This window comes from Marmota flaviventris, chromosome 4 (genome assembly GCF_047511675.1).
Source record: "Marmota flaviventris isolate mMarFla1 chromosome 4, mMarFla1.hap1, whole genome shotgun sequence".
NCBI classification, from domain to species: Eukaryota; Metazoa; Chordata; class Mammalia; order Rodentia; family Sciuridae; genus Marmota; species Marmota flaviventris.
In genome coordinates this window covers 11,710,956-11,733,347 of record NC_092501.1, presented here as the reverse complement: position 1 = coordinate 11,733,347, position 22,392 = coordinate 11,710,956, and the positions used below count along the sequence as shown (strand labels likewise).

At 40.5% G+C, this 22,392-nt stretch overlaps 1 protein-coding gene across 2 annotated transcripts; it reads left to right on the top strand.

The window, feature by feature from the left end:
- The first annotated feature begins 1,857 nt into the window (after positions 1–1,857).
- On the top strand, positions 1,858–21,990 carry Dennd10 (DENN domain containing 10). Of its 2 annotated transcripts, XM_027930061.2 has the most exons (9): positions 1,858–1,938; positions 4,633–4,829; positions 7,230–7,309; positions 11,579–11,727; positions 12,983–13,094; positions 15,218–15,318; positions 16,993–17,100; positions 17,942–18,036; positions 20,481–21,990. In XM_027930061.2, exons 1-9 carry the CDS (start codon positions 1,884–1,886, stop codon positions 20,655–20,657), a joined length of 1,074 nt encoding a protein of 357 aa, XP_027785862.1. In that variant the 5' UTR covers positions 1,858–1,883; the 3' UTR covers positions 20,658–21,990. The 2 variants fall into 2 exon arrangements, with proteins under 2 accessions (XP_027785862.1, XP_027785863.1); XM_027930062.2 differs by lacking the exons at positions 1,858–1,938; positions 7,230–7,309 and having other exon boundaries at positions 4,740–4,829.
- The last annotated feature ends 402 nt before the right edge of the window (positions 21,991–22,392 follow it).

Sequence of the window (22,392 nt, the reverse complement as noted above, 5' to 3'; positions counted from 1 at the left end):
TTGCCACTTGCAAGTCCTGTGAACCTGGGCAAGTTGCATCACCCTTCATTTATATCACCTGTACATTGGGAGTTAGAACAGGCCCTGAACACGGGGTGATGTGGGGATTTAAGGAAGTGATATGAATAAAACACAACAATGACCAGCAGTCAAGAAGTGTGAGGGCTGGGGCTGTAGCTCAGTGGCACAGCACTTGCCTAGTATGTGTGAGGCACTGGGTTCTATCCTCAGCATCACATAAAAATAAACAAAACAAAGGCATTCTGTCCATTCACAACTACAAAAAAAAATTAAGTTTAAAGTGAGCTACTGTTAAATTGGTATAAAGTTTCAAAGTAAGGAAAACAATATTTTATGGGATGATATGTGTTAAAGTTTTAAAACAGGAAAATAACAACTAAAAATAACAGGGGAAGGGAATTGAGGAAGACTAGGGGTAGCTTTGATTTCATTTGTGAATTCTGATGTCCTAAGTTGGTTTGTGACTACACGTCTTCCTTAGAATGCGTTAAATAAAATAAAATGTATAGGAGGCCATTGTTTTGGACTAAGCTCCTGCACTTAGCCCAACAGAACATAGCAAACTAAAAGGAAATGACTCGTGCTAAATGCCAAGTAATCAAACTCAACTTGAAAATGGGGCCTGTTTGCAGAAAACAGGCAATTCACAATGACCCATCAGAAGAGGCCCAATTTACCTGAGTAGCAGAGAAGGCAGAAAGAAAGCCTGTTTTAACCCCAAAATGAAATAACTTTGAAACGGCCAATCCCCTTTTTGTTCTTCATTTCTGCTTTTTTCTTTTCTTTTTCTGTCTATAAAGCCAACCTCTTCTCAGCTTAAAATTCAAGCCTGTGCAGAGGCTGTTGCCTATAATTCTAGTGAGTAGAGAGGCTGAGGCAGCCTCATAAGTTGGAAGGAAGCCTGGGCAATTTAGTGAGATCCTGTTCCAAAATAAAAAAAAAAAAAAAGAGGTTGTATAACACCCCTGGGTTCAATATCCAATAGCTAAATAAATCAGTAAATAAACGGTTGTGATTTTGTCTTTAGAGAGCTGGTATTCATGTATGAAATATTTCATAGTAAAAAAAACTTTTTAAAAGATGGGGGTGGGATTATGTGCTGATAAACACGAAGGTCTTCTCCATGGTTCATTTTGTGTGATTTGGAGCTGGGGGTGGGCAGAGAACACAGGAGGAAGGATCCTGGAGTCACCCAAACGTTTTGTTTTGTCCAGTTTCTTCCTATCCTTCAGATCCCTTCCTCAGGCTTCCTTGGCTTCCTAGACACCCATCTTCAATCAGCACACCTCTATTTATCAACACACTACACTTTTTGCTTTCATAGTGCTTATCACTCTGACGCGTCCTAGTATTATTTATTTTACTTCGATAGTTGTCCATCTTCCTCACTAGAATGTTTGTGGTCAACACTGTTCCTGGTACGTGTTAGGTCCTCGATTATTTATTGTTTTCAATTTCCGAAAAGCTGGATGAATTAGTGAATGAATGAATGGGGGCACTCCCCCATCCTCAGGCTACCTCAATTTTCAGGAACTGGGTAACTTGTCCTTTGGAGCCAGTTTGCGAGAAGGAGCTAGAATGAGGAGGGTAGAGAAGCTTGGAGTGGGTTGAGGAGCTGGTCGATGAAGATGGGGTTAGAGAAACCGCGAGGGCCCCGGTGGTTGGGAGAGGTTCCAGCAGGTCAAGGTCCAAGGACCTCAGAATGCGGAGCAGGAAGAAGTCAGACCAGCTGAGGCGGGGCCGGGCCGGGCCGAGGTGGGGCCTCCTGCGAGGGGCGGGCCCACATGTGAGGGGCGGGGCCTCCTGGAGGGGCGGGGCTGGCGGTCTGGGGCCAGGGCGGCGCGCAGCGGCGGCGGCAGAAGATGGCTGCGACTGGGGCGGCGGACACTCAGCTGATGCTCGGGGTTGGGCTGATCGGTGAGGACGCAGGCGCCCACCCCAATTCCGGCGCCGCCCGCGTGGGAGGCCGCGGCTCGGGTGGTGTTGGGCCTGGGCTGGGAGCAGCGGGGCCTGGCCTTCTAGGCGTGGGGGCCTGGCGCGCCGCCCTCGTCCCGCGGCCGCGCGTGGGGCCTGCCCATCCCGGGGCCACCCGGACGCCAAGACCGAGCTCCTCTAGTACGCCTGAGATTGCCCGGCGGAGCCCGAGGTTCGGGCTGCCGTAGACCTGGGAGACTGCCGAGGTCGGGTCGGCCGGGTGGGAGCCGCTCCCGGGCGGCGGGGCGGGAGATGGCTGGCCATCCTGCGGAGCAGCGCCGGCGGCCGCCGCGGAGCCCCGGCCCACCGGGTGGTGGGATCTAGCGGTTGGAGACCCAGTGGCTGGGCCCGGGTGCTGGGCGTTACACACAGATTAACGATACCCCGTGTATAGTTCACCGGGGGGTGTGGGTAACATCAGATGTAAGCCCAGGGTGTCATTTGTGCACGACACACGCTAGGAAGTGACAGCCAGGACTGGAAAGCCCTGAGTCCCCACTCATACCAGGGGAGAACTCCGGCATCATATGATCGAGCTCGTGCGCGGAGCTGGAGTTCCTGCATACTCTCCAGTGGGATCCCGGATAGCTTTGAGCAGTTGATGGTTGGGAAATTCGTTGGATCTCGGGGCAAACAAGAATGTGTGCAGCGCTTGAGGGGTGGGCATCTCAAGGAGTCATTTGTCAGCACTCAGCTGCTTGAAGGAAAATAAAAATCCATCGTTTCTTTTTGAGAAAGTCTTATTCTCCTGAGGTTTTAACACACCCTCAAATGCTCTTTCTATCCCCACAAAGTACAAGAACATTGCTTAGACTTAGAGAACTGGAGAAATGTGTTGATTATTTTTTCATTGTCTCAAAAGAGTACATTTATCAGGGAACAGCTTCCTGAATTCATTTCTAACCTGATTTGAAAACCGCTTTAAACCGCCTAAAATCCAGCATCTTAGTCCTGCCAGAAGTTACTTCTGAATTAAGGACGAGGGAGACTCTGACTTTATCTAGTAGCAAGGAAGAAAAAGATGACTTATCATTGTGTGTGTGGGTGTGGGTGTGGGTGGTGCTGGGGATTGAACCCAGGGCCTTGTGTATGTAAGGCAAGCATTCTACCAATTGAGCTATATCCCCAGCCCCTTATCATCATATTTTTTAATTCAGAAGATTTGTTTTTCATATTGACATGCATTTAGAAGGGATTTGTTTCTAAATAAAGGTGGTGCCAGTGGTGTGGTGACATCTGTAGTCCCAGCTACATAGGGGATTGAGGCAAGAGGATTGCTTGGTTCAAGCCCAGGCAGAGCAACATAGTAAGACCCCATCTCTTTAAAAATTATTGTAGCCTGTTTTGGTGGCCCACACCTGTAATCCCAGCAACTTGGGACACTGAGGCTGGAGGATTAAGTGTAGGAGGCCAGTCTTAGCAGTTTAATGAGTTCCTAGTAACTTAGTGAGACCCTGTCTCATAATAAAAAGAGCTGGGCATGTAACTCAATGGTAAAAAGCCCCTAGGTTCAATCCCCTGTACCTAATAATAATAATAACAAAATAAAAAATTTATTAGGATATCCCTTTCCCATATGAAAAATGAAAGACCTGGTTTTGATAATTGTTGAAGATCAGTGATAGAGAAGGGAAATTAATTTTATTATTCTCTATTTTTTACATAGTTGATATTTTCCATAATACAAGAGCTTTTAAAATGTTTAGATTATTTAATCTAGTTACACACTTAAAATCATACTGCATAAAAAGTCTATCAAAACTTGTATTTTAAAAAAATATATATATATAAATATATTTTAAATATATGAATACATATATATATTTCCCCCCAGAGCCAAACCTAGAGACTTACACATAGTAGTTCAGTGTTCTCCCACAGAACTGTATCCCCCAGTCCCCAAATGTAATTTTTACTGCTATATGTGCAGTAGGCTGTTTCTCTAAAGTTTAAGTTCTTTTTGCCTTGCTTCCCCCTACCCTTTGCTTTAAATCAAACCAGGGCCTCTTGCATGATGCCAGGCAAGCACTCTACTACTCAGTTACAGTTACACCCCTAGCCCCGTGAATTTTATTATTAGCAAAGTTTTCTTTTTATAATTGAGGTATTTGATGATAAAGCTACACATATGACTGGATAAAACTTTATTATTATTATTTTAAAAACTTTAGGGACTGGGAATTTGCATGATTGGTATATAACATGATTTAAAAGAAATGACACCATCTTCTTCACTTCTTATTTAAAAAAAATTTTTTTCAGCACCAGCTTTGGGGTGCTATATCCCTTTTTCTTTTTCTTTTATAACAAATCTTTTCTATATTTATTAAAGATTCTTAGAACTAGATAAAAACTTAGTGTAATTACAAGTAAATAATATTGGTGTGGGAGGAGATAAGGAGGATATACCAAATATCTATAGCTAAATTTTCATTTGTGATTTGTCATAAAAAAACTTTTACTCTGGTGTCCACAGTTCAAAATCATGAATTCATGGGAATTGGTATCTCTAGTGCTCCAGGTTTCTTTGTAAAATGGGGTATTAAAACTGATTCCACTAGGTGCCTGTGAGTAACCAATCAATTCACTTCCTTGCTGCTGTTTGGCATTCTCACAGTGACCATCTTTCCACCGTAGAAAAGGACACAAATGGAGAAGTTCTGTGGGTGTGGTGTTACCCTTCCACGACAGCCGCATTAAGGAATCTGCTGCTCAGAAAATGCTGTCTCACAGACGAAAACAAACTTCTCCATCCCTTTGTCTTTGGGCAGTACAGAAGAACATGGTTTTATATCACAACAATTGAAGTTCCAGATTCTTCAGTTTTGAAAAAGGTATGACTGCAAAAATTTTAAGTGATATAAAATTATTCCAAAACTCAGCTTTAGATCTTATTTATGGAAAACATTGCTACTCTCATTGGGAATGTTTTCTTTTATACTTCACTCATTGATTCTATAAGTATTTTTTGTGGTTGGTAGAGTGGTAACCAATACTGACACATTTGGTCTCCTCCTTATCAAGGTCATAGTCAGGTGGAGTAAAAATGTAAAAGTAGTTTTAAAGCCGTGACTGGTTAAAAGTGGAAAGAAGTATTCTTCCATAATTAGAAGCTATCTTAGAAGATATAATTATTCTTGGCAGATTTAAGTTTTTTTCATTTGCTTATAAATAATAAGGATATATTAGGAATTTAAAAATGATAATTAAGAAAATTCATATATTGGGCTGGGATTGTGGCTCAGTGGTAGAGTGCTTGCCTAGCATGTGTGAGGCACTGGGTTTGATTCTCAGCACCACATACCAATAAATAAACAAAATAATTCATCAACAACTAATAAAAATGTTTTTAAAAAAAGAAAATTCTTGTATTAAGGAGGCTTTTATTGGTGTGTTGTTTCATAAGAATGGTATCAGTGAAAGGCTGGGAATGTAGCTTGGTGGTAGAGTGCTCATCTAGAATGGGTGAAACTGGGTTCAATCCCCAGTACTGACAAAAAATAAAATAACAATAGTATCAATGTGACATGGTGAAATCATTACATGGTTATTGTGGACTTTCCTAATCACAAGCAGGCAGGTTTTTCCAAAGGAAAGAATATTAGGTAGGGTTGGGGCTGTAGCTCAGTGGCAGAGCACTTGCCTAGTATGTGTGAGGCACTGGATTCTCCTCAGCACCACGTTAAAAAAAATAAATAAATAAAGGCATGCTGTCCATCTGTAACTATAAAAAAGATTTTTTTTTTTTTTTAAAAAGGAATATTAGAATGAAGCAGCTGAACCTCTGGCATACACCAGAGGCAATTCTCTTCCCTTTTCTGGGTTATCTTTTTTTCAGCTATAATAGAATTATATGAAGCATGTACAGAAAATGAATTTAAACTTAAGAAATTACATTTAAAATATCAAGAAGACAACAATTTAGGAATGGTTACAATTTTAAGACGAAATAGAGACTTATATTAGAAAATGTAAATTTGCAAGAAGATAGGTTCCAAGCTGTTTTAAGATCTTTGGTGTCTGTCCTTAAAGTTTTTGATGAGAAGTCTTGATGCAGCCTCCAGTGGACTTATCTCATGTTTTGCACTACAGACTGCAAGTTATGGCAGCATCACTGTCAGCAAGATTTAGAGAAAGTTCTTATGCTTCAAGTGTGATTTAAAAAATTTTTTTTCTTCAATGCTTTTGCTTTTAATAAAGTTCTGAATTTTGTCTTATTAATGGAAATATCAGGCATATGATTATCAGAAATGTATATTTACAATAATAGAGGCATATAAGTAAATGAAGCTTGTTAGAATAATACCATTTATTTATTTATTTTCATTGTAGATGGACACAATATCTTTATTTATTTATATTATATGCATTGCTGAGAATAGAACTCAGTGCCTCACACATGCTAGACACGGGCTGTACCACTGAGCTACAACCTCAGCCCTAGAATAATACTCCTTAGAGCACTGTATAAAGAGTTGACTATTTCAGAATCTGACATGTATTTTGCTGTTTTCCATTCTGTCTCACTGATGAAAAACAGTTGCTAAATTCATAGGTCTGGTTCTTTTATATATATAATATTTGTGGGGGTATGTGTGTATGTGCTGGGGATTGAACCCAGGGCCTTGTGCACGGGAAGCAAGCACTCTATCAACTGAGTTATATCCCCAGCCCTATAATGATGGAATTAAAAAAAAAAATTTTAGTCGTAGATAGACACAATACCTTTATTTTATTTATTTGTTTATTTATTTTTTATGTGCTGCTGAAGATTGAACCTAGTGCCTCATACACACTAGGCAAGCACTCTACCACTGAGCTATAATTGCAACCCTCATAGGTCTGATTTAGCGGTCCTAGTTTTGCTTTGACGAGTGTTTTTAAACAAACACTGGCTACTAAAAACTTACCTTTTTGATATATGAGTGAAATTTTTTGTGTGTTTTTGAAAAAAGATTTCTAAAATTATTGGATTTTTATGTAGGAAATTAAATATCTGAATGTAAATATCTAACTAAATACATGTACATATAAATAAATACATACTTATCTATTATAAATAAACATATACAAGTAATAGAGGAGCAAGTGAGAACTTTTTATATTTTCAGCTTTTCCTTTTAATGCTGGTATTTCTTGTATAAGAGGTTTGCTAGACCAAAGTAATAAATTACCCTTCTGTTAAAGTATCTATTAAATTCTATTAAGGTATCCTTTTTGTTTCTTTCGGACAGGTGACTCATTTTTCTATTGTTCTGACCGCCAAAGATTTTAATCCAGAGAAATATGCTGCCTTCGCTAGGATATTGTGTAGGTCTGTATGAAAACTGTGTTAAATGCTAATATGCCAAAATGAAGATCACATTCAATAAAGCAGATTTCTACATGGAGGAAGCCAATTTCAGCCCTCTGTCCCCCTAACTCACCCTGTAGTGGCCCTCCAGAGCCTCTTTTGTAAAGAAGGACTTTCTGTTCTGCTTTGTTAATTTTGCCGCTGATCTGGGAGAATGGGCTAAGGGAAGAGAAAAAGCAGTTTGCATAGCTGTCGTAGTCTGGGTGCCTCAGGTTACTTGCCATTTTTTATCTGTTACTTCTACTGACTTTTAACCTAGGAAGTTTCTTTTGCAGGATGGATAAATTAAATACTTGATGAAGTGGTAAGCTGGTTCCTGTGTGTCCATATCTATGTGTGGCAGTGATATGGGGTAAAGTTAATAGATATTTTGAATTCTGCCAAAGCACAGAAAAATATTTTTTTAGCTGGACTGCTGAGGGGCTGGGAAATTGTGATTGATATATTAATTGTGATTCAAGTAGATTCTTTTAGTTTCATCCCTGCTATTGAAAATATTTATCTAAAATATACCAATCTGTTTTCTTGTCAAGTATATCTAATAGACTTAATGAAATCGTGTCCTATTATTAGGGGCATTGACTCTTTAATGATGGAGGTTTCTATAAGTTTTAGTTTTCATGTCGTTCTTTTTAATATTACCACTTGAAAAAATTGCAATTCTAGATGTTATGTATAGTTTTGTGGAAAAGTAGAAGAAATTGTTTTTCCCATTGTAAACCCAATAAATGGTTGCTTTTTTGCATTTTTCATGCTGCATATCCCCCCACATAAATGTACACCAAACAAAAAATAAAAAATAAAAAACAAAAACTTAAATCTTATTACTTAAGGGTTTCAGTTAGATTATATATAATAATATATATATATAATATATAATAATAATAATATATATATATATATATATATATAAAATTTTTTTAGAGAATTTTTTAATATCTATTTTTTAGTTTTTTCAGCAGACACAACATCTTTTGTTTGTATGTGGTGCTTAGGATCGAACCCGGGCCGCACGCATGCCAGGCGAGCGTGCTACCTCTTGAGCCACATCCCCAGCCCTAGATTATATTTTTGACTGAGGTTTTTACCATTTGTGCTGCTAGCTACAATAAGAAAGCCAGGCACATGGCTCACTATGGAATATAAACAACTTTCTGCTATTGTGGCACTGACATGGAGGGTAGCTATGATTCCTAGAAGAGACGCTACCCAGAAGCCACAACCAAAAACACTACAGAGGTATTTTTTTAAATATTTTTTTTAGATGTTGATGGACCTTTATTTTATTCATTTATTTATATGTAGTGCTGAGAATCAAACTCAGTGCCTCACACATGCTAGGCAAGTGCTCTACCACTGAGCCACAACCCCAGCCTAACAGAGGTTTTTTTGAACAAATACTGGACTCCCATTTCACTTGATGGAGTCAGGGTTAGGTTACTCAACTGAAATCCCTGGGAGATACTCTAGGATCCAGAAGGCAGGTTTGTTTCAGACCCCACTTCCTGTCCCGGAGGATACCTAGAGGGTCTTTAGCTTCTGCAGTGCCTGGGTGTGGTAGCATTTTGGATTCTCTTCTCCATCATGGAGTAAAAGAAATAAGGACTTGGAGCTCTTGCCAGCCATCTCCTCTACCCCTACCCTGCATTGCATGCCCACATGTATGTCTACGTGCTTATGCACAGGCAAATGCTTCTTCATGGAGGTGAGGTCAGCATGGAGGTGCTCCTTCTACTTCTGGGCAGAGAAGCAGGCAGGCTTGCCTCCTACAACACATTGCTCACAGTGGCAGCAAAAGCCACATGCATAGGCTTCAGTCCCTTGGTGGCACCCTCTGCCGTGACCTCCTTTATCCTCTAGTCCCTGTAGCAGTGGCCCTGGTAAAGAACCATGGTTTTCTGAACACCTGGACTCAGCTGTGACAGATGTGACAGCCTATGGAGTCTGTCTGGACAAGGCCCACTGGATTGCACTGTGTAGTTCTCCTATGGAGTAGTTTAGGAATTCCTTTCTCTGTTGTGTCCTTCACAGCCCAGAGTTGCCACCTAGGAAGTCATCTTATTCATCAACTTTTATGTTTGTCTTCTGCATTACTGTATATTGTTTCTATTTTGTAATGTTAATGGCATTTTTGTTGGTGGCAATAAAACAGAATATTTTAAAAATCAATAATACAGAAGAGTATAGAGTGAAAACTAAGATCCCTCCTCCCTGTTCCCCAGCCTCCCATTTTGCCTCCTGACTCCCCACATTCAGCCTTTGTGATCTTTTCTTTCTATCCTAACAAAGATGTTTTCTTCATATATAAACTTGAGTTCATGGTTTTCCATTATGAAAACCCACTGTATTCATTGTTCTTCACCTCCCTTACCCCCAGTTTATTTGAAATTAGGAAAAAAAAAAAAACCTGCTGATGACTAACAAAACTTGGTTACCAGTTAAAACACTAACGTTTAGCTCAGTCCCCACACTCAGGAGGCTGAGGCAAGAGGATCCCTTGAGTTCAAGAGTAGGAGATCAGCCTAAGCAATATGATGAGACCCATCTCAAAAAAAAAGCTGGGCACAGTCATGCTTACCTGTAATCCCAGCAACAAGGGAGATTGAGGCAGGAGGATCACAAGTTCAAGGCCAGTCTCAGCAACTCAGTGAGCCCTAAGCAGCTTAGCAAGACTCTGTCTCAAAAGAAAAAATAAGAAGGTCTGGGAATGTGGCTCAGTGGCAAAACCCCTTTGGGTTCAATCCCCAATACCAAAAGGAAAAAAAAAACAGAAGTAAAAACCACGAGCATTTTTCAATTAGTCTACAATTAATATAATTTCAAGTTTTTTCTTTTTTTAAATATTTATTTTTTAGTTTTAGGTGAACACAATATCTTTATTTTATTTTTATGTGGTGCTGAGAATCGAACCCAGTGCCTCATGTATGCTAGGCGAGTGCTCTACCACTTGAGCCATATCCCCAGCCCCTTAAGTGTTTTTTCTTAAAACATCAGTGTTATTTTCTTCCCAACTTTCTATCATATCAGCTCCTGAAAGGCCTAGCTAGACTGAATCATATCTTTTTTTTCTTCTTCTTTTTCTTTTGGAGCTGGAGATTGAAATTCACTCATGCTAATAAGCATGCGCTTTACCACTGAGTCGCACCCCAGCCCCAGGCTTATTTCTTAAGCAAAATTTAGGTTTAGTTGCACACAGGAAAAGATTTCAAGGGAAGAGACTGACTCTGTGTGAGCTATAAATGCAGCCAGTTTCCTGTCAGCATTTTCTGGAAGTCTTAATTTGATGACGAATGTCTCTAGTGTGCATTTACCACTGGAAACTTAAAAGAGCTTGGATTTTTTTAATTATCTAAATATAGATAGCCACCTCTGGGAGCTCTGATAATAAGTATAGGTTCTACAACTAATTACTGCTTTCTCTGTGAACAACGCGGAAAACTCTTTTCTTGTCAAAGAAAATCGCAGCAATAAAACAAAGTTATATGACTAAAAACACCAGTTGTGAACAAAGACATAAAAGGAGATAAGAATATGATATTCTTGAGAATAATGGGGACTTGGAGAGTCCATAGTCTCTTCTCCTGCTATAAGGAATCTTAGCAGTCTTCTCCAGATGTAAGGTTAGAGCTGCTTTCAAAGAACTGTTGAAGATCTGTCAAGTGTTTTTGGTTTTTTTTTTTTTAATATTTTTAAAAATATTTATTTATTTATTTAAGGCGTAGATGGACACAACACAATGCCTTTATTTTTATGTGGTGCTGGGGATTGAACCCGGGTCCCGCCTGTACAAGGCGAGCACTCTATCGCTGAGCCACAATCCCAGCCCCCCTTTTTTTTTTTTTTTTATACTGGGGACTGAACTCAGAGGCACTGGACCACTGAGCCACATCCCCACCCCTATTTTGTATTTTATTTAGAGACAGGTTCTCACTGAGTTGCTTAGCACTTCACTGTTGCTGAGGCTGCCTTTGAACTTGAAATCCTCCTGCCTCAGTCTCCCTAGCCACTGGGATTACAGGCGTGTGCCACAGTGCCTAGCTGTCAAGTATTTTTATTAAATACATTTATTACATAAATTAGAAAAGTAATACATGTGAAAAGATTTAGGCATTCAAGTGTATGAGCAAAATGGCTTTAGATTCTTTAGAAAGTACCAGTGCCTAGCCTCAGTGCAATTCTCTGATTAATGCTGCCAAAGTAAAAGCAGTTACCTTTTTCTGTTTCTTTCAGAATGTACCTGAAACATGGGAGTCCAGTTAAAATGATGGAGAGTTATATTGCAGTTCTTACCAAGGGTATCTGCCAGAGTGAAGAAAATGGCTCTTTCCTTAGCAAGGACTTTGATGCTCGAAAGGCATACCTTGCAGGCTCCATCAAAGGTAAACAAACAAAAAGAGAAAGAAAAACTCAGGCCATGAACAGAATCCCTGAGGCAAGGCCTGCCTCTCTGTAGACTGTTGTACACCCCTCCATACATTCTGTGTAACGCGCTGCCTACATAGGAGAGTGTTTCAACTCCCATATTTTCTAATTGGTTTAGAATTCTGTCAAAGGAAAATATTTTTGTGCCATTAATTCCTATATTACTCTATTACCACAGAAATGTTCTTTCATCTTGGTGCAGTGGCTTTGCATGCCTATAATCCCAACTGCTCAAGAGGCTGAGTTAGGAGGATCTCAAGTTGGAGGCCACACTGGGCACCTTGGCAAGACATGTCTCAAAATAAGATAAAGGGGGTTAGGGATGTCGCTCAATGGAAGAGCACTTGCCTGGCAAAGAAAAGCCCTGGGTTCAATTTCCAATGTCTAATACCCTACAGAATGGAATGTTCTTCCACTAGCAAGTTGAACTTCATGGCTCAAGGTCTCTACTGACTTCCACAGTTTTTCTTTTCCTTAGATCTTATCAGTTAGTGCTTCCATCTGGAAAGATCAAGCCCTAATCTAACACCCAGCTAGGAAATCCAAAATGGCAGAAACTCCAGACTAAGCCCCAGACTTTAGGGTTTTTAGGAGGGAAACCTGTTTCCCTGCCTTTTGCTTTTGATCTCCTGTCCTTTGTGATTTCTAAGCATCCTGTTGAGGTGTTTAGTGTTCTTTAAGCTAGCTAAAAAAGAACTAAAATAATGGATTTTGTTTTTGTTTTAATTAGGTGATTTTTTTTTCTTTTTTCTCTTTCTCTTTCCCTCTCTCTCTATATATTCCCTCCAGCACTGGGGATGAATCCAGGGTCACTCTACCACTGAGTTACATCCCAAGAATTTTTTATTTTATTTTGAGACAGGTTCTCACTATACTGCCTAGGCTGGCCTCAAACTTGGAATCCTCCTACCTCAGTCTGGAGGCAGAAGTAGCTGGAATCACAGGGGGGTACCACCGTGCCTGCTTAGTTAGAAATTTTTGTGACACAGAAAGATGTTGGTTCCCTTATCATTTTGGCTTCATCTTTGCATCCAGCACGTGGGTAGATATGCCTGTCCACCAAATGAGGTGTTTTTGTGCTTAAACATTTGCCTAACTTTTTTCTCTGTATTAAAAATAATTCTGCATTCATATGACAAGAATTCTTTCTGTTAAAAACTTTATACCGTTATGTAATATTGAATGTAATAACATGATCATTTTTCTTTTAAGACATTGTATCTCAATTTGGAATGGAAACTGTTATCTTACACACGGCATTGATGCTAAAAAAACGAATTGTTGTCTATCACCCTAAAATAGAAGCTGTTCAGGAGTTTACCAGGTATTGTCACTGATTGTCTTTTTGTGTGTGTATGTGGTATTGGATATTGAATCCAAGGGTGCTCTACCCCTGAGCTATTCCCCCAGCCCTTTTTATTTTTGCTAAATTGTTGACCTTGAACTTGGGATCCTTCTGGCTCAACCTCCCAAGTCACTATGATTATAGATGTGGGCCACTGTACCTGGCTCTTGTCACCAATTATTAAAAAGCACAAACTCTTGGCAGACAGTTCAGAACACTAGCTGGTAACATGTGCTCTGTTCTGTTGCACATTTGGTATAAATAGCATGTATTACTCTGATGGTAAAATACCATTGGGGTTTAATGTTTCAGTCTAGATCTAGTGGTTCAAGGTCACTGGATTTGGACAGGTTCTTCTTTAACTTTAGAAATGGGTCTATTTAAAAAATGGGACTATTTTAAAGCAAGGAGTTAGCAAACTTTCTTTACCAGGGAATGAATATTATAGACTTGTGAGCTACATAATCTCTATCCTAACCACTTGGCTACTAGGCAGCACAAAAGCAACCACAGACATGTAAGTGAATAACATGGCTGTGTCAATAAAACTTTATTTACAAAGACAAGCAACTGGCCCCCAGGCCATAGTTTACTGACCTTTATTTTAAGGATAAGTTTTTGTTTCTTCTATTCCAATTTGCCAATCTCTCTTATTGTTAAAATAAATGTACTTTTTTTAAAGAGTTTTTATTTAACTTTTTCTAACTTTTTCTTAGATCCTTTTGAAAAGCAGGAGGAATTAGCATTTGTGGTAGGTTTACTGTATGTAAGATACCTTAAATTGAAATAATTTATTTATTGGGATAGGAACTCTGCAAGGATACATCATTGCCTTGTTTTATGAATGAAAAAATTTAAGCTGGGCTGGGGATATAGCTCAGTTGGTAGAGTACTTGCTTCCCATGTACAAGGCCCTGGGTTCAATACCTAGCACCAAAAAAAAAAAAAATGAGGCTGAAGAGGTTAAGTGGCAGGATACTGAGGAGAAAGGCTTTGTAGTCAGAAAGACCTGGGTTCAAATCCTAGGAGGACAACTTGTTAGCTTTGTGACCATATAAAAGATGCTAAGTGTTTCTGAGCCTCAATTTCTCTGTCTCTGAAGATAATACTTTATACACTGGTTTTTAGGACTGAACATAATTTATGCCCATGTGCTTAGTGTGTGTCCTGCCCTTCATTCTTGATTTAGAGGTGACTACTGTTCATGATTGCTTCCTAGTAAGTGAGAGGGCCAGAATTTGAACCCTGCCCTCTCTGGCTTTAAAACTCAGTATGTTTCTCCCCTCTCACTTGTTCTCCCTACATGTATACTTCTGAGTGAAGCAGGACACTCTTTTTTCTTTTTGGCAGGGCTTCCAGTTGAACCCGGGGCCTCCTGTACACTAGACATGCACTCCACCACTGAGTTGCACCCTAGCGCACACTTTATACTTCTTAAACTGCAGTGTCCACAGCTTCTGAGATATGTCACCAGGCACATTTAACTTTGGCACATCTTTCTGTAGTACAAGGGTTTTTTTTTAATTTTTAAAAATATTTATTTTTTAGTTTTAGGTGGACATAATATCTTTATTTTATATTTATGTAGTGCTGAGGATCAAACCCAGTGCCTCCTGTATGCTAGGCAAGCACTCTACCACTGAGCCACAACCCAAGCCCTATAGTACAAGTTTTTTTTAATAAATCTTACACTATCTGAAAACAAACACAATGTGGTTTTCAAGATTGACTGGAATTTTAGATTTAAATGAAAGACTTCCAGAGGGACAGGCCACTTTGGTTGTTACTCCCAGTCTTTCTCTCTGTGGCAGGCTGCAGAGTGGGATGTTTGGAGGAAAACGTTAGAACCATCACTCTTTGCAGATCCTTGGAAACCTCAACTTTTTGTAGCCAGAATGACCCCAAAAGCTGAGTTTCAAACATGGCATTGCTTTGATATGCAGCCTGGATGTGTTAGCACACTTGGGCGTGGTCTTACCTTTGCCTCTGACTTACCGCAGGACTCTACCCACTGAATTTTCACCACTGGAAGAAAGAAAGGGAAAGTTCTCTAAGGTGTGGGCCAGCAACCATGTGATTGAGTTTTTGCCTTGATTCCCCAGGACTCTGCCTGCCCTGGTGTGGCATCGACAGGATTGGACCATCCTGCATTCTTATGTGCACCTCAACACTGATGAGCTAGAAGCCCTGCAGATGTGCACAGGTAGACAAGAGCATTCCAGGGGAGGAAGGACCCTGCTTGAAAGAGGGTTTATATTTTTGTTGTTGTTGATTTATGGTGTTGGGGATTGAACTCATAACTTTTAAAAAAATTGTTATAAAATAAAGTTTATTATTATAACTATTTTAAGTATATTCACATTGTTATGTAGCCATCAGCAAAATGCAACCTATTTTTTTTTTGGTACTGGGGGTTGAACCCAGAAACATTTAAAAACTGAGCCACATCCCCAGCCCTTTTTATTTTTTATTTATTTATTTTTTTAGTTGTAGATGGATAATATGTTTGTTTATTTTTATGTGGTGCTAGGGATCGAACCCAGGGTCTCATGCATGCAAAGCAAGCACTCTACCACTGAGCTACAGCCCCAGCCCTTATTTTTTAGTTTGAGACAGATCTCACTAAGTTGCTTAGGGCCTCAATCAGTTGTTGAATCTGGTTTTGAGCTTTCAATCTTCCCGACAGCCTTCTGAGCTGCTGGGATTACACCACAGTGAATTCTTACTTTTAATGCACTGGAATTTACTAGAGTTTTATGATTTTTAGAAAAAAAAAATCTACACCACAAGAGTAAAGAGATAGTCTCCCCCTTGGTTATTTTTTTGTTTGTTTTTTGTTTTTTTGAGATGGGGTCTTGCCATGTTTTTCAGATTGGCCTTGAACTCCTCAGCTCACGTAATTGTCCCACCTCAGTGTTGCAAGTAGCTGAGACTGCAGGTACATGCCATGGCACCCAGTTTCTCTTATATTTTCTAATCAAAACTGTTTTTCTTACACATTCTACCTGGAGTTATTTTTTTTGTATGTAGTAAGTTGACATCTGATTTGTGTGTGTGTGTTGGGGGGATTGCTGTGGATTAAATCTAGTGCCTCATGTGCTTAGCATGAGCTGTACCACTGATTTACACCCCAGCCCCGATCTCATTTATTTTCCACATGGATAACCACTTGGCCCAGGACCTTTATTGAATAATTAGCAATCAGCAGTGTCATTCTGGCAGGTATCATATTTTCTCATGTGATTGGTATGGGTCTAACTTTCAGTAGTGGGTTTTGTTTTTATTTCTTTAGTTTTTTGAATATCCTTACTTGATAAAAGAAAAATTTGCAATGATTTAAAAAAACATCTTTCAAATTATATTGCTCTGTGAAATTAAAACAATCTGGGAACATTGTCTTAACACCAATTCCAGAAGTCTGCTAATTCTTGAGTTGTCGAGATTCCTTTAGCATTTATGATATCAGATCTGAAAGCAGAGAATGATGCCCTGTCCATGTAGTCCCTGAGAACACAACATTTGGCTCTGATTCCCTGGGGACAGATCTGAGGTGGAAACATCAGTTAAGTGAGTCTGTGCTACCTTCGGCCTCCTGGCATTGTTGACCCAGAAAGCAGTGACTGAACAGTAAATATTTTATTTGAGCCTTATTCCTAATGGCAAAGTCAAATTCTGGAATTCTGAAATTTGTGTGAATTTCTTTAGGCAGCTGACAGTCATATACTCTTAATAAACGTCACAGGATACAGCGAAAGTTTCAAAATAAATAAAATCATGAAGATAAGTAACTGGTGAGCTGTTAGACTCAAATCCCTTTTGATACATTCACAATATGATTGCTTCCTGATCCAGTAATTTGGTCATCTTTGTGATACAGGTTACATTGCTGGGTTCGTAGACCTGGAGGTGAGCAACAGACCAGATCTCTATGACGTGTTTGTGAATCTGGCAGATAGTGAGATCACCATTGCTCCACTTGCAAAAGGTTAGTTCCCTGTTGTTGACATGAGATATAAGCCCAGTGGCTGCACTCAAGGCCTGCTTAGTCTGCTCTGCTGAAGTTGGAGGGGCTTTTCAGTATTCATCCCGTAGACCTAGACTGTTAGTAGTGCAGACAGAATTACTGATCCCAGCTTTTGTGTGGTCACTTACCTTTCTTCTAAAGGTGGGGGCTGATGAATGTCAGCTCATTAGGGATCACTGTTACATAGATTTTTCCATTACACTGGATCTATAAAATGGGCTTATCCCATGCAGCACCATCTGAATGGAGTGGCAAAGGAACTTTCTGTTAATGATGCTGCGGACAGTAGCAGTGTTTATGTCATTTAGGTTGTTCCCTTTGTTCATGTTTTATGGACTTTAACACACAGAATGCGCAGTTGGCTTCTGCAGAACTGACAGGAAGCACTTCTTTCACAACATTCCTTTCATAAAGATTTTCTTACGTGGAAAAATTCTCAACTGTAAAGACTTGGACAAGGAAGCCAGACTCTTGCCTTAAAGTCACAGCTTAATTGTAGTCTAAAGTTTTCATTAGATTTTGTCTGAAAAGAAAAATAAAAATTCATATCAGGTAGGTGTGGAGGGGAAATCTGGTTTGGTTTTGACATGCTTTGTGTTGAACCATGAAGTGTATAAATCAGATTATGCCCTGTCCCCTCGCATTTGTCACGTTGACATTTGGTAATAAAGTGGAAGTGTGGGGGGTCATCTGCTGCCTTTTGATTAATATGGTCTTTCAAGTTTTTAGTTAAATGGCATGGTTATTTTTATTCTTTAAACTTCTAAATATTCACACAACTTATTTATCTTGTTCTCACCAGAGTCCATGACAATGGGAAAATTGCACAAAGAAATCGGCCAGCTAATTGTTCAGTCTGCAGAGGATCCAGAGAAGTCAGACAGCCAGGTTATACAGGTGACTCTTTGACCTGCTCATTCACTAGAAGTTCCCAGCAGCCTTGTTGAGTGGCACATCCAGCTTGTTCTGTGCTGTGCACAGTAGCAGAGTGACGTACCGGGGGTCAGGCCAGCAGCAAGGGCTCAGGTGGGGGTTTGCAGCATGGCCGTGGTGATGATGGGTGGGCAGGGGTGGCTACTGTGGCCTGGTCAGTTTATTAGGCTCTGGGGAAAGGTCTTGTAGGGGCTGGTGCTGATGCCGACCACTGGTGGTAAGAAGTGAACAGCCAAGCAGACTGGAATGCATTTTGGGCTGGCCAGTACATTTTTCTCCTCCTAGGGGAATTTTCATAGAGGAACAGATTGTTGAGTGCTGCTGAGCAGGGAACTAGACAGATGCTAGGAGTTAGCTTTGCCATGTTGTCTTTAGAACAGCAGTAGTCGTGGAGTCAAGGCTGCCGTCACACGCTGCACAGACAACTCCTCTTTGGGGTCTGCCTGTCAAGCTGACCACTGTCCATGTGCACCAGTTGGCACCCTCTCCTCTGCCCTTGCCAGAATGGGATAGCAAGGGCTTATGTTTCTGGGGCCTTTCCACATGGTGCCAGAGTCCCACTTCTCTTGTATTGCCTAGTCTCCTCCCCCTAGCCTGCAACCCCTTTGTATTTGGCCTGTTCCCAGCTCCTTGCTCCTCTCCTGAGGAATACGGCCTGCCCTCTTCCAGTGCCTGCTCCGGAACCTGTCTTAGACCCTGGGACTGGGGAGCCTAGAAAGACTGTCTCCCTTTGTCTGCATCTGAGGCACCTGGGGGCACCTCTGGTAATCAGGCTGTACTCGCCTCATCCCACCTGGCACACTTCTTCACATATCTATTTACCCAGACAGTACTCATCAAGCAGCGAATAGCATAGACACGGTGGTGAGCAGAGCCCCTGCCCTCACAGAGCCTGTATTTTAGTGGAGCAGATGAGTAAAAACGAATACACAACAGGATGATTGTGAAGCTTAGTAAATACTGTGTTGAGGTGGCCGAGGGGATAAGACAGCCCTCTGAGCAGGACATGAGGGGCCGCAGGATTTGGCAGGGACTTGCCAACAGCCCTGTTCTTCTGATCAGTGCTGGCGGCCTGTCCGGATGTGGCCAGGAAGAGTGGACAGGTCTTGTTCCAAGGACATGAGACAATCTGCCGATGCTTCTTTCCTACCATGTGAATTGGCACTGTCCCCATCAACATGACAGTAAAAAACACTATTATATAAATTTGAGTTTGGGATATTTGGATTTGGATTATTTTTCATGGACTAAAAGTGATACATAAGCCAGGTGCGGTGGCGCATCCCTGTAATCCCAGCAGCTCAGGAGGCTGAGGCAGGAGGATTGGGAGTTCAAAGCCAGTCTTAGCAAAAGCAAGGTGCTAAGAAACTCAGTGAGACGCTATCTCTAAATAAAATACAAAATAGGGCTGGGGTGTGGCTCAGTGGTAGCATGTACCTGAATTCAATCCCTAGCATCCCAAAAAACAAAAAAAGTGATACTTAGATGACTCAGTATAAAGTGTGAGACCTCAGGGAGGGAAAGTGAAGGTACAGTATGTTGTAAATTCTGAAATACAATTGAGTTAGTGATGTCAGCAAACCAGGAAAAGGCATGATTGTAACGGGAGCTTCAGCAAGTCCTCAGCCCTCAGAGGAGTGTCAGTGAACAGGAGGAAAGCCCATGGCAGGTGCTGGGTTATTTGTCCCTGGCAAAGAGGGCTACTGAGAAGAGATATATTCAAAAAATAATCAACATAGAATGACCGTGATTCAGCAATGCACTTCTAGGAATATACCCAAAAGAAATGAAAGCAGGGACTCAAACAGGTGTCTGTACACCAGTGTTCACGGCAGCATTACTCATAATCTACACAAGGTGGAAACAGCCCAGGTGCCCACCAACAGATGAATGGGGAGACAACAGGTGGCACATAAATACAATTGAGTATTATTCAGCTTCAGAAAGAATGAAGATCTAACACATGCTGCATTGCAAATGAACCTTGAGGACATCATGATGTTATGCTAAGTGAAATAAGCCATTCGCAAAAGGACAGATGAGGTACCTAGAATAGCAGTTCGCTAGAAGAAGCAGAATAGAGCTCCACAGTGTTCTGAGGGGAGGAGAGGGGAGAGGAGGAGGGTTATTGTCGATAGGGATGGAATTTCTGATTGGGATAGTGGAAAATTTCTAGAAATAGTGGTGATGGTTGTGCATCATGGTGAATAAACTTAGCACTCTTGCAGTGTATACTTAAAAATGGCTAAAATGGTTAAAAGAATCAATGATATTTTTCTAAGTCATTTTGTTTCATAATGTATAAAGTTAGTTTGATAAATTATAAAATAGCAGGAAGAATTCTAGGGAATAACTGTTGAACCTTTTACATACTAACACTTTGCTTATTTTCCTATTCTATTGTAAAGGATATTGCCCTAAAAACAAAAGAAATCTTCACCAACCTAGCACCATTTTCTGAAGTTTTGGGTGATGGAGGAAAACGAGTCCTCAATTTGGAGGCGCTCAAGCAGAAAAGATTTCCACCAGCAACAGAGAATTTCCTTTACCACCTAGCAGCAGCCGAACAAATGCTGAAACTCTGACTGTGAGATAGGATGTGCGCTGGTGACTGCTGGAAAGCTCTCCTTCCACTTTGATTATCCGTTGACTGTGGAAAATACTGGAGATAAGAGGAAATGCTATATTTTCAGTGATTTATTTGAAATTATTGAGATTTGACCTGAAAAACACTGAAACACATGAAAACACTTGTGATTTTTCTCCCAGCTATTAGTTTCCTGCCTACTGTCAGCGTCTGACAAAGTGCTGTCTGCAACTATTCCATGTGAGGAATGCCTCTGCCCAGTGTCCTGGAGTGAGGGGAAGCTCTGTCCTTGGGCAAATCACAGCTGATGCAAAAGCCTTCATTATTAGTTCCCATGTGTCTCATCGTGTACCATAAACTAACAGTTTGTTACCAGAAAGCTGCCTGAAATTTTGCTTTTGTAATTCTAGGAAGAATTTTCATTCCTCACAAGGAACTCTTCTTTCTGAGCCAAACTGCTAAGTTTTCTGCAGAACTGTCTAAAAGATCATTCAAGAGACCCTGCAGTTGCACTTTCTTATAAAAGAAAACATTTTTTTCTTGGCCTTTGAACATTTTGCCTGTATTATGAGGGTTTTGCATAGATTTCATACTTTAATAATCCATATTTATACTCCCACAGAAGTGACTGTTGGGCAGCTGAGCCATTAGACCTCTGCAGCTAACCCTGTGCTAGCACTAGTCTTCAGAGGAGATGCCAGTCCTTATATGGTAGAGCAAATAACCCATCTTGAGTATTAGTGTCTTAGGACTGAAACAGTGATTTTTTTTTTTTTTAATAATCGGTAAAGGAATATGAGAATCAGCTTCTTACAGGGGCCAAAACAAAGAGAATGTCTCCAAATGACTTCAGTAAAAATAATTTGGCTACAGATCAAGGTGACCGTTCTTGTTCAGTTGTATACCTTCATAACTGGAGAACTTAAAATTGCCAAATAAGCCTAGAGGTCGAAATTATATACTTGTTATTTTGTTATGTATATTCATATTAATTTTGAAAGATTACTTTTTACTCAAAACTGTTGTCCTTGAAATCTTACCTGGAAACATGTTTGCAGAACAATCTATTGGATTTTTCTTTTTTTTTTTTCTTTTTTCTGGGTGTTAGACAATTGTTAAGTGAAAACAAAAATAGCCTTTTCTCCTCCTTCCTTAGGCAGGGCCAGAGAGGACCTGAAATGAGATGATGTTTACTGAGGCAAATGATTGAGAATTAAATCTGCACTTTATGAAAATGAATACTAACACCCCCCCCCCCTTTTGGGGGGTAATATTGTATTAGCTAATGGACAAACTTGTTAAAATTACAAATTTATGATGCAGAATTAAAATGGCTCTCTCTCTCTCATTCTCCCCATTCCAAGTAAGAGAAAAAAAAATCCTCTTTTCCAATTGCTAAGGGACTGAGGAGTTATGAAAAGAGTTGTCTGGAAGGTAAAGCAGTCTCCAGGCTACAGCGAGGCTCCCAGCCTTGCCCCACTCCACCCCCACTTCCAAGAGAACTGTCCTGGGAAGAGGCCTTCACGCTTCTACTTGCTCATCTGTAAGTGGCTGAACCTCCATTAAGCCTTTGTCCATCATCTGCCTGTGTATGTGCACTGGGATTTAACCCAGGGCTCTCTACCACTGTCCTGTATCCCCGACCCACTGCACCCAGCCCATTCCCCCTGCGTGCCCCCAACCCTAACCCCTGACCAGTACTGGGGATTGAATCCAGAGCCTCACACATGCTA

Excerpts from the sequence above, each read along its gene's own strand:
- Dennd10 (XM_027930061.2), top strand. The coding sequence starts at position 1,884 with ATGGCTGCGACTGGGGCGGCGGACACTCAGCTGATGCTCGGGGTTGGG. Across the intron at positions 4,830-7,229 it reads ATTCTTCAGTTTTGAAAAAG|GTGACTCATTTTTCTATTGT; the intron begins GTATGACTGCAA and ends TCTTTCGGACAG. Across the intron at positions 7,310-11,578 it reads TTCGCTAGGATATTGTGTAG|AATGTACCTGAAACATGGGA; the intron begins GTCTGTATGAAA and ends TGTTTCTTTCAG.